General features: G+C 41.9%; 1 protein-coding gene across 2 annotated transcripts in view; it reads right to left on the bottom strand.

The window, feature by feature from the left end:
• The window catches only part of UBE2O (ubiquitin conjugating enzyme E2 O), a 63,705-nt gene that overhangs the window by 14,116 nt on the left and 32,554 nt on the right, over nt 1-17,035 (bottom strand). The window contains exons 3-11 of one of the 2 annotated variants that reach the window (XM_081185349.1): nt 15,129-15,239; nt 13,704-13,801; nt 11,827-11,890; nt 10,435-10,578; nt 9,702-9,811; nt 9,035-9,185; nt 6,410-6,451; nt 3,231-3,739; nt 1,160-1,314 (exon numbers count right to left, since the gene is read on the bottom strand). In XM_081185349.1, coding sequence (XP_081041475.1) covers nt 1,160-1,314; nt 3,231-3,739; nt 6,410-6,451; nt 9,035-9,185; nt 9,702-9,811; nt 10,435-10,578; nt 11,827-11,890; nt 13,704-13,801; nt 15,129-15,239 — 1,384 coding nt within the window. The remainder of the gene's footprint in view (nt 1-1,159; nt 1,315-3,230; nt 3,740-6,409; nt 6,452-9,034; nt 9,186-9,701; nt 9,812-10,434; nt 10,579-11,826; nt 11,891-13,703; nt 13,802-15,128; nt 15,240-17,035) is intronic. The other variant, XM_081185350.1, reaches the window with a different exon arrangement.

Raw genomic sequence — 17,035 nt, 5'->3', positions numbered from 1 at the left:
GGATTAGAATCATAGCTTTGCAGAACTGGAAGGCACCCCAGGGTCATACAGTCCAACAGCCTGCAACGCAAGAATCTCAACTAGATCAGGCATGTCCAACAGGTAGATCGTGATCTACCGGTAGATCACTGGATGTGCGTGGTAGATCACTGGCTCCCCCCAAAGAAGCTCAATAACTTATAACTTTGGCTCCCCTAAAGAAGCTCAACATTTTAGCCCTGCACCCCCCCAAAAAAACGGTGATTTCTTTCCTCCTCCCTAAAAAAGCTCAACAACTTGACCTGAACCCTCAAAAATGGAGTAGATCACTGCCAGTTTTTAACTCTGTGAGTAGATCGCAGTCTCTTGAGAGTTGGCCACCCCTGAACTAGAGGATCCATGGCAGATGGCTACCCAACCTCTGCTTAAAAGCCTCCAAAGGAAGGAGAGTCCACCACCTCTCGTGGGAGCCTGTTATGGACTGGAAGTCTCTTAATAGATAAGCAGAAAGAATATTCAAACACTTATTTGCGCTCCTCAGGTCATATTCAACATAGAATTAAGTGGATTGTTTCCCTCTGCTCCCCCTGTGCACCCACTAAATCTGGTCTGAGGGTTCCCCCAACTCTCTGGAGCAGATTTGGGGACAGCATGGGGCACACATAGGGAAGGAGAGGGGGGAACTCACACTGCACCAGTGCTAATCCTATTTAAATGAATACAGCCCCTTTTCCTTTCATCTACGGTCCACTAATTAAAACACTGTATGGAGACGGGTTTTTAGACACAAACTGAAGAGTGGCTTATTCTCTCTTTGGAGAAATTCTATCTGCCAAATATAATAGGCACAGTTGCCATATTGTATCTGAGGTACTTGGCATCTCAAGAGGAGGACTACCTGTATGGTTTTTTAAAAAACACCAGGATAGATCAATTTACAATATGGTGACTAGGCAAAAACACCTTTCACTACTGCTTGAATACAAAGGGGTGCCACATTATCCAATTTATTACTTTAACAATTGTGAGGGTCAAAGTTCATCAACAAAATAAGATTCTCAGGAAAAATGCTAAAAGTGAACAATGCTGGTGTTATTACATTCAATGTTATTGGCAGTCTAAAGATCCAGACTCAAAACACAATTGTAAAGGTGAAAACAATGCACATCACACCAATTACCTCTTTTGTCCACCACAAAATCCCCAGGGCAAAACTCGTTGTTGTCCAAGTGATGGACAGGAAACAGCTCATTGGAACGAATGGTTTTCTCCACTGTGCCATCCTGCCACATCACATCAGCTGAAGTCATCGTGGTCACCACTTCCACAGCAACCCTGTGACCAAAAAAGGCAGCGAATTACAGAAGACGCCTCCTACAGCAAGGGGAGTCAGACAAAATGGGGCCTTCTGATCGCACCAATAGCAATCACATCAGATGAAACTAGCTCCTTTCAACTATGTGCTTCAGCAGCTTCTGTTCTCATCAAGCACCATCCATTGTTCTATCGAACTGGGAAGAACAAGTGGCCCAAAATGTCTCAAGAATGATCTTGGCCAGCTGCTGCTGAAAACATTCTGGGTACCATTAATTTCTAAAAAAGCTTATATATATATATTTTAGGCTTGAAGGACATGACTCAAGATGAACTTGCAATTTTATCTAATTGGCTGGAAGCAATGGGTAGTGACTAACAGATAACCTAGCTGTCAGTACTGTACGTACTTGATTTTAAACCACCTTGTAGTCACTTGTAAACTTAAAATGGTGATGCATGCCTATTGCCTCACAGCTTAATTTCCCCCTCTTTTTAATGGTGGTAAAAGAGGTTGGACTGACATCTTACAGATGAATGGGCATGATATTGCAGCTCATATACAGTACAGTGGTACCTCGGGTTAAGAACTTAATTCGTTCTGGAGGTCCGTTCTTAACCTGAAACTGTTCTTAACCTGAGGTACCACTTTAGCTAATAGGGCCTCCCGCTGCCGCCACGTGATTTCTGTTGTCATCCTGAAGCAAAGTTATTAACCTGAGGTACTATTTCTGGGTTAGCGGAGTCTGTAACCTGAAGTATCTGTAGCCTGAAGGGTCTGTAACCCGAGGTACCATTGTACTTCTTAAAGCAGGAGTGGATAACCCTAGGCCGATGGTTTAAATGTAGTCCCCCAAGCCTCTCTATTTGCCCTTCCTTGGGACTCTTCACAGGCCTCTCTATCTCCCCTCTCCAGCCACATCCAGTACTGGCCCTTGACTGTGTTTGCCTGGATGGAATGCGCCAACCAACGGGGATAATGCTTCTTCCTTCCCTTGATGGAGGAGACATAGGAGTGTGGAGTGTATGTGTAGAGACTAGTGTCCTGCATAAAGAGTAAGTGCTACCTTTCTTCATTGCTCTGCCCTCCTTGACTCCATTTCTGAGGTGCAGGGATCTGGAGCAGAGCCCCCTCGCCCCACCCCCACATCTCATCCTCCACCCCTGCTAGCTGGCGCCCTCCGCTTCATGCCTTCCATTGGCAGCGGCCCGGATGCTGAGACCGAGGCAGAGCTCAGAGTCACCAGCTGCAAGCTCATTCAGGCCCCCGGGATCCTCCTGAGCCCCCTTTAGCATGTTTATTGTGGCCTCTTTCTCTCTCCTGTCTGGTGGACTTGACTACCCACCCGCTTGCTCCCCTCACTGGCCACCTTTGCCACCATGTTGGCAAAGGTTTGGATGAAGAAGCTGGAGGAGCTGGTGGTGGATGGGCTGTGGCACTGCTGGACTTCCCAGTTGGCCTCTACACCAAGCACAGCAGAAACAGTTAAAATTGGATAAAATTCTACTCAATAAAATTAAGACTGGATAAAATTCTACTCTTTCCTAAAGTGTTTTTTTAATTCCCACATATATCGGAAGGCAGGTGTTTATAAGGCTGCAGTAGAAACTGGGGTTTTGGGTTACTTGGTCCTAGAGAATGGGAAAAGGCAGTCAGACTGGTGCCTTTAATTTTATTCATTCTACAGAGATCTGTGTGGCCTGAGTTCACACACTTGCCTCATATTGGGCATCCATGGAGTCATTGCAGTTTGCTCTTTACATTTCTCTTGAAACATGACCAAGGTGAACGTTCTACACAGGCCGTCAAACTAAAAACCCAGCCTAATGAGGTTGCACAAATCCTTGTGCCATGGGCATTTTAAATACACACTCACATTTGACTGTGAAAACTCAGAACTGGCAGGATTTAATGGCATGTTTAAGGGCAGCCTTACCTGTCTCCTGGCTTAAACTCGCGGGAAACCTTGGTTTTCTTCTTCTTATGCTTCCTCTTGAGGTTTTTGATGGAGAGTGGGATACTCTTCTTGCGCCCTGTGCCACTGCCGCTTTGGGAAGAGGCTGTGGAGCTGGCAGAAGAGGTCACAGAGCTGGTGTCGTCTGTGTCATCTGCTGCTTCATCGTCAGCATCCTGTTCTATTGACTGGAGCTTGTAGTCTGAGGAGCCATCATTCCGTTTCAGAACAAATGGTGGTTGCAACTGCAGCCCAGCTGCTTCGCAAGGGACGCCTTTTCCCGTTCCATCAAGGTGTTCTTCCTTTACTTCTTGTAAGCTTACAGCATCATGGGCAGAGTCCTCTAGTTCACATTTTAAGCCAGCTTTAGGTTCTTCAGATGGTTGGTCACCCGCTGCGGCAGATTCTGCTTCAGGGAGGTCAAGGGCACCCTGCGAGTCTGGGGATATCGACATGATCTTCACTATCTGCTTCTTCAACAATCTCCTCACCTACAGAAAATAAAGGATGGTCAACAGATGCAGCCCAAGATGTAGGAAGAGTTTTAGCCAGAGCTAATCATGCTGCTGAGTTGAGCAGATGAACGGTTTTGTATTCTAAGCAATCCTTGGACTCTATTTTCCTTTAGCATTTTGGCCCTTGACTTAAGACTGCTTTCACTGGAAGACTGATGGGCAAGTCTTCCTTGCTAGCCCAGAGTTCTCTACAGGAGTAGTGACCACTCTATTGAGAAGCAACAAGCAACTGGGTTGCATCCAGCAATCTTGTCCCATTAGCAGAAGGACTTTTGCCTGTACAATTGGCTCAATTCAAAGGACACTGGGGAGAGGAGAGGGAGAGGAATTCCTTTTGCATAGGTAGAGGGGTCCTTGTACCAACATTACTAAAACCCACAGTGGTTATGACTGGCTGACCGAGGAAACACCCCTGGCAAGCCATTTCTAGATTTCTCCATCAGTGTGACTCAATTCTGGATGTCGCAAAGTAGGTCCAGTCCATTAAGGAGAGCAATGAAGACAAACCAGCACGACAACATCATGTCACTTTCAGGTATCCAAGGTGATGTGGATAAAAGCACAAGTAGCCAAAGGCCACAGAGGCCTTAAAGAGGCCAGCATGGGGCCAGGAAAATACAGTAAGAGGAGAGTGTGGAGGAAGAGACTTTAAAAGTTCATTAGCTGTAAATGCACTGGCAAGGTGAAACCCAACAGTTCTTGAGACATTCTTAAGGAGGCCTTATTAATATACTATGTTGCCCAGTTGGGACTCAGTTGCCTAGCCTTCTTTACAATGTACCTCTCTCACCAAGTTTTTTTAATAGCACCATTACTATGGTTTTCTGTTCACACTTATTTCTTAAGTATGTTTACTGGCATTTAGCAGAAACTGCACTGCAAAAAGTGGCAGGAACAAGTCTCCGAAGTCGTGATGCTTTCCTTGCTTTTCAGGAGGAAGATTAACTTTTTCTAGGAGGACTTCATATCCCCAATACTACATCTAGCTTCATAGCAATAAATCTAAAGCCATTATACCTTAACGTTAAGTCATGGAGGGAATACAAAGATTCAGCTATGATTAAATATAAAACTAAAACCTTATTCATTATTCAAAGCCAGCAGAGCACCATCCCCAACAACTGTACTCCCCACCAGATTCTGTTCTCTTTCTACCCAAGAGCCAATTACCCCGACAGAAAGTTTAGTAATCAATTTATACATTTAAAAAACCCCACAAACTCCTGTCACTCTAGTTTAGGGACTGAGAACCTCCGGCCTGTGGGCACTTTCCCCCAAATTGAACTCACTTGCCCCACACCTGACATTATATGTGCAATCAGGTGTGTGGCAGGTATAGACATCGCTGGATTGGAAGAGCAACCGACTTTTCCAATGGGGAACTGCAGCTGATCCCTGCAGAAAGCAGGATTGAAGTCACTGCCCATCAGCTTGTTTGTGGTGGCAAGTATCAATATAAAAACCCAAGTTTTGGGGCTCATTACAGTCTATAATGTGTCATAACTGACACAAGGCAATTCAGAGTATTGTAATGTCAACACATACCAACACTGAGAGACAAGTGAGGTTCCCAACTGTGTTTCCCTCATATTGCAAATACAAAAGGTGGTGGGGGGGGGGGGAGAAGAGGACGTGTGGGGGAGAATCAGCAGGTGGAATACTTTAAACATGATTTTTCTGCACCGTCAGTTCTCCCCTGTAAATGTGCAAGCCAGATGTTAGTAACTGGTTCCCACATATATCCTGCCAAGTTTCAAAACCAGAAGTCCTGATGCAGAGAAAATTCCCTAGGAGGTACTTGCACAAGAGAACCTCCAGGTTTAGGAGGCATTTATGCTCTCCTTCCTCCCTACTTTTTACCTATAAGTGTCCTCATGCCTGCAATCCTCTCACTACAGCAAGTAAGAGCTTAGAAACCTGGATGGTAATATTTAGTTGCACTAACTGGAGTGGATACCATTTATGTTGTCCCCTTGGGGTTCTGTAAGAAAGGAAATAAGCAGCATCTAAGGCAGCCATGAGAGGAGAAAACATGTCAATAATTCCAGACACTGCCATCATCATGCTCCTGTCCCCAAGTGAAAAGATATTATCTACTTCTATAGCAAAATGCAAAGCACTGCTGTCAGGAGAGCAAGACCTGCCAACACCCCTTCTGCCTGGTGACCTCAACCAGCAGGGGCCTCCTCTGTCAGGATGGGGAAATAAGTGTTGCAGGGAATATTATACAGATTTCAGTTAAAACATGCACTTTCCTCCTGGCATATTTCTATCACACGGACAGACATGAATCTTATTATTACTAATTTAGAAGATTATCAAAATTATACAAAATGAAGTTAGAATTGGCTAAGCTGTTCTTAAAAAGGTTAAGATAACCTTTCCCTGGAGGAGGAATTATGGCACTTAAAAAGAATGACACCTACAAATACTCTTTTAAGTAATGTGGGTTTACCTAGAAAGAGATCAACAAATGTCAAAATCTGCTGATGAGTTTACATGGAAAAATAAGCTATTTAGAATATTAACAGCCTTTTTGGAGGAAGGTGGCATTTGCATGCTGAAATTGGAGACACTTAGCTACCGTACAGGAGGAAGTTCAAAGCTTTTTAAAAACAGATATAGAACAAGTGTTTAGTACAGTACCTTTTCAGGCTTTACGTTGGATACGAAACAAGGACAGGCCATCTGCAATATTAAACACCACAGTTTTGGTATTATTGATGAAAGCATGGGAATATTTAAAGAGGAAAATTAAGTCCAAAGAAATGATTCACAGTTTGATTGCATCTTATTCATATTTTAACCCAAAGGGGAGATTTCAAAAATTTTGGTTTCATTTTCTTAGAAGTAAATGCTGATTCTGTAGGGGGGAAATACCACTATAGTGACACATGAAACCACTTACGCAGGCTGCTAAACTAGTGAGCCAAGCAGACAGACAACCATGTTTCGTGGCCTGTCAGATGCTTAACAACCTCCCTCAAAAAGATCACAAAAACAGGGGGTTAAATTGAGCCTATGGTAAACCACTATTAATGCCTGTAGACTGCACTTCATTGGATTTGCAAGCAGGATTAAGGAATGTAGTCCCCACAATTCTCATTAAAGAAATACTGTAATGAGAGACACAGACCTACCTGTTATTAACAGAGTTAAGCAAATTGCACTATGAACAGCTAGAGTAAATTGTCCATAAACTAAAACTACAAGGGCAGAAATGAAACTTAGCACATTATTACAACAAGACACTGGAAGACGCTAATAAGCTGTTCTATCCTAGTTAAATAAGAGCATTCTTTAGAAATATGTGAATTTCCATATTCTGTTCATTATTAACAAATATGTTAAAAACCTTTTCACTGTCAAAAGTAGCTGCTAGAATGGTATACATCTGATAATGGAAAGATACCAAAACCCTCAATATATTTGAATGGCTATTAAAGTGAAGATATTTAGCAGTTGTAAGTATTAAGAAGCTACATCCACAGGCTAGGCGGGGTGGGGGGGAATTCACTGAAACGTAAGTAGAGCAGAAAGGTCCAAAAGTACTTCAAAAAGGAAGGAGGCAGCTATATCTAGCACAGTACACCTTAGCTGTATTATTTTAATTGTGTAGTTTCCTTTCTACACTTGGTAGAAGCAATATAAACATGCATGGGAGAGGGACAGAAACCATGACAAATGCATATTCATACTTGACCTAAGAGAGATGCTTGTTAAATTCAATCGATACACACAACTCTGGGCTAGCTACTTTCCCCCTCACTGTGCATTGAAGTGAATGAATAATCTCAGGGGGGGGGATCCCATGTAGCAACATGGGTGGAAGTTGTAGAGAGCCATTGACCTGGGTTGAATCTAGAAACATACAAAAAACGCTGTGAAAATGCTTTTTTAAAAGCATTTTGAAAAATATATTGAATTTGCCATAAGCTCACCATTGCCATCTAGTGTCACATTTGTATAATGCACTTAAAACACACGTAAAACATTCTGTTTGCAGCTGTACAGCTGAGTCCCTGCTACATACATAACACCAAGCCAAGCCATGCCTTAGTGGGAATGTGCAGACTCTTGGAGAGGCAATTGTGGGTGCTTTTCAAATTCTCTGCCGTTGCTGCGCTGTTCTGCAATGGTTTGGCTCCATCTTTTTGTCTGCACCAAGGGCTGGTGGTTTGTTTTGCTCTAGACAACCATGAGCCCAGGTTTGGACAACACACTAAGCCAATATCATTGGTTTAGCTCAGAACAGTAGCAAACAGGGCCAGAAAAGGAGCAAAGCAGCTGGGACTTCTCCAGGAGCCTGTGCATTCATCCTAAGTCATGGTTTGGATAAATATTACATGAGAACAGAGCCACTGTCTCAGAATGGTGAAATGAATATGTTGGGTGGTTAAAGCTAAAAAGAGAGTGTTTTTTTTCTACTTGAAATCACTGAAAGAATTTAAACAACCACCTGCAATGTGGATTCTAAACAAATCTCCATCTCGCATTTAGAATCACTGAAGGGGCCAATCAACAGAGATTTACTCTGAAGACAGCGCACCATTAGTGGAATGCATCAAAATCGGATGGACATTCATATGCCCCTGCTAACATATTTTTCACAGAAATTGATTATAGGAGGTTACAAATCACTTCTCAATCACTTCTTATCTAATGAATGCAACAGTTGCCAAATGAAGGCAAACTCATCCCATAACAACTCTCTGTCTATAGACCATTCAGCTCAACAAGTTCACATTTTCTCTGATCATTAAGTATCATATCTTTTGTGCCACAGTGCTACTGGCAATTTGCTTTCTTAACTGTGGGATCACACAGTTTCACTGTAGCCACTGAAAGCCACTGCCTCCTTCCTGACATATATTTTAGGGAAACATGAACACCAGTCATGCAATTATGGTTAAGACTAAGCAGGGACTTCACTTAATTGGTGTTCTTCTGGCACCTGAAGATGGTTAAGAATATTGGTTAAGCAGGGCACCTACTCAAACCCTAATTGCAATCAACACTGGTGCAAGTATTTCTCTTATGTGTGGGTAAGGGAAAATGTGCTCTCAATAAAGAGGAGGCTGCTGAAGGAGTACAAGGGTGCGTAGTTCCCAAATGCTCACTACCATTATCTTAATCACATCAGCGGATTATCATCTTAACAAGACTGTCAAAACAGTCTAGAGAAATTCTGAATAAAAGAACTTTGCAAAGAAGTTTGATGTTCTGTGAAGCAGTTTGATATTATCAGCCAAACGACGCCAGCATACATACCTTTTTGGCAACAGATCCTTCTCCCAGAACACAGTTTCTCTCTGGGCACTCGCATGTGATTTTTGCCGGCTCCACTTTCTCAGGAAACACATAGAGACACCTTTCTCCAAGTTGCCGCTCAGCATGGTCAAAGCACCCCAGGCGCTTTACCCTGTCAAAAACAATGTGACCGTGATACCACCTTGCTGCTGGCTGATACAGTTTTCCCCAAAGTCCTAGCACTGCCTGACACCTCTACAGGGGCTTTCATATATTACAAGATGATAACTTTTTTTTGGGGGGGGGGAACTGTTTAGGAGAGAAAGACAGTACTTCCTCATTTTACATGGGTTTAGGCTTAATTCAACAGTGCAAAAGTATTTGTTAATGCAGGACAAAGGGGAATGTTCTCTTATATGAAGCATACTATGAAGTTTGAATGTGCAGGAGGAAAATAAACAGATTGTTAAAGTCCTTTTGCTCTGTAACAGCACACAAACAGCTGTACACATGCCATTTCATATTATTAGATCATTCACCATCCCACCTCAAATGTTTGCACCAAATACTATAGCAATAACTCTGTTTTCATCCAAGTAAACTATTGCTCTTCTGGTAGCAACCTTCTGGCAGAATGTAATTTAATGGGGCGAGTGTTTTTAGGGTATTAATATGAAGAACTCCTTACCTAGACAAGTTCTCTTGGGTGATTAAAGACGGTGGTGGACTTATACTATCTGTGCCTCCAGGACAGAAACTTTTAGTGATCCAAGTCACTTTCAACTCCACCACCTGCACCTAAGGAAAACAAGGCAGAGGAGAGGAGAAAATGGTTTTAGAAAATTCCACGAGATTAAATATCAAGTAGCATTTTGTTATTGAAGTTGTTAAGACACTCATACTTTGGTATCTTTTGTCCAACTCACAGAATGCCTTTAAGTTTGTCTAGGACTATTATCTTGGTTTAGGTGCTGCATAACCGTATCAGACCTAAGTAGCTATAGCATGAAGAAGCAGTTATTTGCTTTTTGGAAACAATTCAAACAAACCTGCTTTTTATCAAGCTGGCATCACTTACTGAGGATTGTTCCATTCATATACCAACCTTGATACAATTTAAAATGAAGGTTATTTTCATCCTACAGATCTTTCATGGCTGGGCTTGAATGGGGACTCAAATCAAAGAACCAATCAGGGAGTGGAAGTGAAAATGGGGTCATTTCTATTTTAACCAAAGCACAAATGATAGGTGAGGTCCTCACTCACAAGTTGTACATCATTTAAAAACAAATATTGATCCTAAACTTTTGTAGAATATTTTTTCATCGCGTTTGGTTCAAAGAACACAACACAGCTTGTTTTGTGGAAAACTCCAGGCAAGGCGGTGATCCCTTAACACAGTCAAGTTCACTGAGCCATACCTCTTCCACCACCACTCTGAACTTGCTCTTTGTGCTAAGAACAGGTTTCACTCCTGAAAGCCACTGCACATTCGAGAAGACTTTTGATGGGCCAATGAGAACTTGCCCGGGGTAAAAGCCATATGAATCATCGAAGAAGAGGCCCTGAAAAGAAGAAGCAATACAAGAAAGAAGTGCAAGTCAGAGCCAGGTATGATTAAGACCACATTTTGTCCCTGTGGGATGAGATTCCTGCGTTCCGGGTCCAATGCTAGTCACTCACAAAATTCTTAAGTGAACAGAACTTGTTCTAAGATTCCTTGGTCCTGAAGTGCTCTTTCTCTGCTACAGTCAACCACAACAGCAGTTTCTAAGGCAACTAGGGAAATCTTAGGTATGCAGAATAACGAATAGTGGAGGAAACGTCATAAGGTACTAGAAACAAACAGCTCCTAGTTTCATTTGAATTACTTCAGTACCAAGTAGCAGAATTTCAAAGGTGGAAAATCTACCATGAAAATATGATTGAATTATCTTCAGTGACTTCTGGAGTTCTTGCATTCAATGGCTCTATTTCCCTAGTTATAAAGGTGGAAACAATTGTTCCTGACATATGAAATTTCAAACAAGCAAGGTGGACATCTGAACAGTGTGAGAGCTGTGTATTTTTGACACCCGTAATAACAACAATGTGATAATAATAATTTATTATTTATATGCTGCCCCAGCCACACTGGGGGGCTTCCAACAAATCAAAAACATTAAGCACAGTAAAGCATCAAACATTAAAAACTTCCCTATACAGAGCTGCATTCAGATGTCTTCTAAAAGTCAGATAGTTGTTTATTTCCTTGACATTTGATGGGAGACCGTTCCACTGGGGAGGGGGGTGCCACTACTGAGAAGGCCCTCTGCTTGGCTCCCTGTAACCTCACTGCCATCCCATCAGATGTCAAAGAGATAAGTAACTATATAACCTTTAGAAGACATCTGAAGGAAGCTCTGTATCAGGAAGTTGTTTATGAATAATGTTTCATTGTATTTTTATATTTTCTGTTGGAAGCCACCCAGAATGGCTGGGGCAACCCAGTCAGATGGGCAGGGTATAAGTAAGTAAGTAAGTAGTAATAATGATGATGATGATGATGATGCTGGTGTACAGAAATTTTTGTAAAATAAATAAATAAATATTCTTATATGAAAACAAGTACTTTCTCCCATATAAATGGAAGGCTGTCAATCACTTGGGGGGGGGGGAGAGGCACTTTACTATTGTTGTGGTAGCAACAAAGCCTGCTCCTTACCTCCAAATTTCCAACACATCACATAGATGTGAACCCCACAAGTGGGGCCCATATGATAAAAGGTATCTCTACAAACTGAGAACTATTCTAACAAAGAGGGGGAACTTACTGAGTCGCTGACATGTGGACAGACATCATAGAGCTTTGCTGCATCCTCTGTGCTCATAGAACACCTAAGGAAAAGCAGTAATTGTTAAAAACACACACACACAGATTTTGCAAGAGTCAGCACTACTTTCTTAATGGCAAATATGTGTTAACATACTCTTATATCAAGATTTAACAACACTAAGCCCTGCAGATGGAAGATATTGGATATCATTTCATTTTAAAAGTACTATTCAATGTGTTTAATCTGGAATAGGTATGGGGATGCTTTGAGAAATATTACAGGTCAGGGACAAGCTATCATATTATCTATCATATCATATCAAACTATCATATGGGGATTATCTAATTGATTTTTGAATTTTATTGTCATTCATGTTTTTATACTGTATTTTATGCTGTTTTTATAATTAAGCGTTTTAAAGTGTTTTAAATTTGTTGTTAGCCACCCTGAGCCTGGTTTTTGAACCGGGAAGGGTGGGGTATAAATAATAATAATAATAATAATAATAATAATAATAATAATAATAATAATAATAATAATAATAATTATTATTATTATTATTATTATTATTATTATTATTATTATTTTACCTACGACAATTTTGTAGGATTTGCACAGGCAGCCTATATATTAGGGGTGAAGAAGCTGCAGTCTGCAAAGCCTAATTAGGCCCACCAGTCCCTTTTGCCCAAGCCTCACTTATCTGCCCTTTGCCTGATGTAATATGTGACATTAGGTGTAGGACCAGTAAAGCTGTAGCTGGACCAAAAGGGGGCTTGGCTGATTGGCGGCACCTGCAAAGTCCTGTGTCACGTACTTTGACACCCCCCATTATCAGCCGATTGTCTGTGCTTGAAGAAAGCCCTGCATGGCCAAAGCTTCAACAATCAACTGGAATTGGCTGTGAAAGGGAGGTTCCCCCCCCCCTTTGAATCTCCCTAGTGTTGTTGAGGGGACTGCAGGAAGCAGCTTAGATTCAAAGTGATTCCTGCAATGCTTTGAATGCAAACTGCTTTCTCTGGGGGGGGGGGGGGATCAGTTTAAAAACTGAGCTTTTTTTCTTTCCAGAGAAGGCAGTTTGTCTTCAAACCAATGGAGGAAGCATTTTGAAGGTGAACTGCTTTCTCCACAGAAGGCAAGATGCTCCATTTTTAGGAACATTTTGCCCCCCTGCAGAGACTCCAAAGGGGCTCCCTGTCACCAACGATCAGCTGATGGACAGTTGCAGCAACCTGCTTTGAGCTTTGTCAGGTGTCAATCACCTGTTGCCATTGTGACATCAGATGATTCACTGGTGGGTGGTTCTGCCTAGCTGCCGAAGTTGGGCTACACATGTGAAGAAGGGGGAGATACTGATCAGGTTCACTGACCAAATCAAGGTATTCATACCTGGCCTATATTTTACTGGGTCAAATTCAAGGTGCTAACTTTAAAGGCTTAATGTGTTAAAGATGTGGGACCTGGGTATTTGTTGCAGCATCTCTCCTCATACCAAACTACCTGAGTCCAGAGAACCAGTCTCTTTTTTTTTGGGGGGGGGGGCTTCAGATGCTTGCCTGCATAGCTGAGCGCACAAGCATAGGAAGATCTTTAGCAATATAACTGCCCGGTCCTGTGAGTGTTTAGGCAGACGTTCTATCAAGTTTAATGGGACTTGTCCCATGAAGTCAAGGTGCACAGGATAGCTGAAATCTGCCACCCTTCCCCAACCCGGCGCCCCCTCCAGTTGTTTTGGATGACAACTCCCATCAGCTCAAGCCAGTATAGCCAAAGAGAGTTGAAATAATAATTAAAAAAACATATGGGAAGGCTGTCTTACATTTACTCAACCAAGAAATTAAAGGCATGCTCTGTAACAGAAGCAACAGACATACCTGGCACCATTAGAGAGCTTCAGGATGATTTGGTTCTTTAAATCATACACTTTTCCAAGCCACCAATCATAGGCAATGCAGTCACCGTACATGAAAGGCTGAGGGGTAGAAGAAAGTTATGATGCCTGCTTCCTTGGTTCATATAGTCACAACTAGAGCACGTTGTTCAGCTCATGGAATAAAATGAACTGAAGTTCAGGATTAGGGTACATCCGGCATATAAAAGAATTTAACACTTGTACATTTCCCAGATTACTGAAATAGGTTTTTCCGCCACCCCACCATACTACAAGATTGGGGAGATGGAAAAGTGTGTTACTGACAAATTTCATGGGAAAGATGAACAGTAACATATCAAGTATACTGGGTAAACTCAAGGGTAATCTCACAATCACAGTTAAGTGATTGAGGAAGCGCAACTGCCCTTCTTTCTTACAATCAATTCGGAGTTGCATCTCTCTGCCTTGTTAAGAATACCAGCAGAAATATTTATCTTCGTTTTGGAAGGTTTCAGACTATAGCCAAAACCATTTTGTAGACCCATTCCCTGCCCCCTTTGACAAAAACAGCAAAAAATGAAATAAAGGTAGGAAATATCTAGAATGAACAAACGAACTCAGAAGTTACAGGCAGCCAGTTCCTGTACATTTTTTATGTACATACTTTGTTTCTTTAAAGATTTTACTAACACCATGTTTTAACTGTACTGCAGCTCAGGATCACGCTGTTGCCGTGGGACTGCATTGATCAAGTGATCATCCTAGCTAATCACTATGCAGAAGCTTCTCACCCCATTTGTTATAGACTAAGCCTTTGCTCAGTCTGACAGAAGCTAGCAACGTATTCAGAAAAGAACTAGTGTGGCAGTAATGCAAGTATTGCATCATTTACTTCAAATATTTATATACCACCCTTCAATATTAAAAGTTCCAGGGCAGCAGTTTACAGAGATTAACAATTAAAAACAATTAGAAAGTATGACAGCAGATAAGGAACTCCTTAAGATTAAGTCAGAGTAGAGAACTAAGCCAGTTACAAACTGGGATTAGTTTTTTTAAGGGCTTTTACTTTGTCTTTATAGTACCAGACAAATTAGGTTTGCTTGGCCCCAGGAAAGGCATGCCAGAGTCAGGATACTACAACCAAAAAGGTCATAATCCATATAAGAGAGCCCAGGGAAGTGCCTTACAACTAACATCTTAATGTGCAGACAAGTTTATGTGGTAGTAAGCAGTCCTTCAGGTCTCTGAATTGCATCTCATGTAGGGCTTAGAAGCATTACTCTCTTCAGAGAAGACTCTAGTCTTGTTAAAAGAAACCACTCACATCAGGGGATGTAACATCATCCCTGCCTGTTCCTGATTAAATCTGTTAAGTTGTTAGCTTTCATGCTGTGTGAGGATAAGTAGTATTAAACACACTCACCCAGATATTCTGAAGATCTTTGCTGTTGACCGGATAAAGGATACAGTTGGTCCCCACCAGTTTTACGGCACACTCTATATTCACATCAATTACTGTTCCACACTGGCTGTCCTGGAAAGGTGAATGAAAGGTTTTTCAACTGCAGGACACACAAGTTGTGCAGAAACAAGACAGCCCTGAAAGTTTCACCTGCTATTTATCAGTAGAACACAAATTCAAGACCCAAGAAAAAAAGCAAAAAACAGAGTCCCTTTTATGCCTTCTTTCTTGAGAGAATTATTGAGTCCGCATTCTTTGCCTCCTGTCAACCTTCTTTGGAACCCAGATTATATAGGTTCCTTTCCCTGCAAGTTGGGGACCCCTGTACATCATCAGATAGTTTGCTTGCTAAACAAGATGTTAACTGCCTAATAAGTAAGCTCTCAGACCAAGACTGGTCTCTTCATTTTACCCATAAGCCGAACGAAAGTAATGTGGTAATTTCTGTAGAAAGTCGGCATTCTCTCAACCTCATTATATTGCAATGTGGGGATAAGACTAATGTAACAATATTCAGGTATCGTGCTCTTTGAAACACTTGAAATATGCTGTAGAAATGTTAGATATTTTGCCCACTATCTGCAGAACAAGTATCAAAGTATTAATTAATAAATAAGCCTGGTTTATTGTGTTGCTTTGAGTCTGTAAAGAAAAGCTCAATTGTGCCTGCATACTGTTTGGCTTGCTTAGGAAGAGGATATGAACCCAGATGCATCATTAACTCATAACTCAACTAATTCTTAGTCAACTGGCAGCTGCTGTAATAACCTATTTTTATTTATTAATGAGCATAGTCCATTACAAAATGCAGCTGATGGCTGGGTTCTGTAGCTGTTCCCAAACATCAGGGTCTATTAATGGAAACACACATAGACACACACACTTCAGAGGGTTGGTGCTTTATAATATATGAATTAGCTCACTAACCATATGATGATGCTTTTCTCCCTTCCTCCACCTACTGCTGAAACACATTTTAAAAATTGCTCTCATTGCTAAATAGGTGCCTTTGTTCATCCAGAAGGAGGACTCCAAAGGGGAAGAGTAGAACCTTTATGAACTAGTGTAGCCCAGAAAGTCTTTGGACCTTACATGCACGTGGGGTGGGGTGTGGAATGCTCTGAGTTTCTGGGAAATGGGTAGACTCCCAATGCTGGGCTTTTAACTTGTACAGTGATATCTCTGGATGCGAATGGGATCCGTTCCGCGGCCCTGTTCGCATCCTGAAGCGAATGCAACCTGCGTCTCCGGGTCGCAATTCGCTGCTTCCGTGCATGCGTGTGATGTCATTTTGAGTGTATGCGCATGTGCAAGCAGCGAAACCCGGAAGTACGCGCTCCGTTACTTCCGGGTCGCCGCAGAGCGTAACCTGAAAACGCTCAACCTGAAGCATATTTAACCCAAGGTATGACTGTAATACAGGTCAACTGGCATTTTAACCTGCATTAACTTGTAATACAAGTCAGGACCGTGATTCAGAGAAGTACAAGCTATTTTGTTCTATGTATGCCACTCTTTTCCTTCTCCCATTCTTCAAGTGTCTTGCTCTCCCCCTTTAAAAATGACCAAGGCCAGCTCATGGTCTGAGGTGGCAAGGTACATTTGGATGATGCTACCAACATAATGCTTTGTATTTTGTTTCTTAAAAAGGTAATATACTCGCCGTTCCCTGTATAGAATATCTTGCAGCAGCTGAGAACACAATCAATACACACAAAAGTGCTAACTGCAACATAACCATAAATTGGGGGGCTTTAAATCAGTTGGGGTTCAGAAATTCTCATGATCACCAAAAGCAGCTGAAAGAAACCTCAAAAAGGGTTCCAGGAAGAGTGTTTCCAACGTTAGCTACTACACGTCACTTGTTT

This window comes from Podarcis bocagei, assembly GCF_964188305.1.
Source record: "Podarcis bocagei genome assembly, chromosome: 2".
NCBI classification, from domain to species: domain Eukaryota; kingdom Metazoa; phylum Chordata; class Lepidosauria; order Squamata; family Lacertidae; genus Podarcis; species Podarcis bocagei.
Note: the sequence above shows the minus strand (reverse complement) of the source record. Positions and strands in the feature narration are given on the sequence as shown.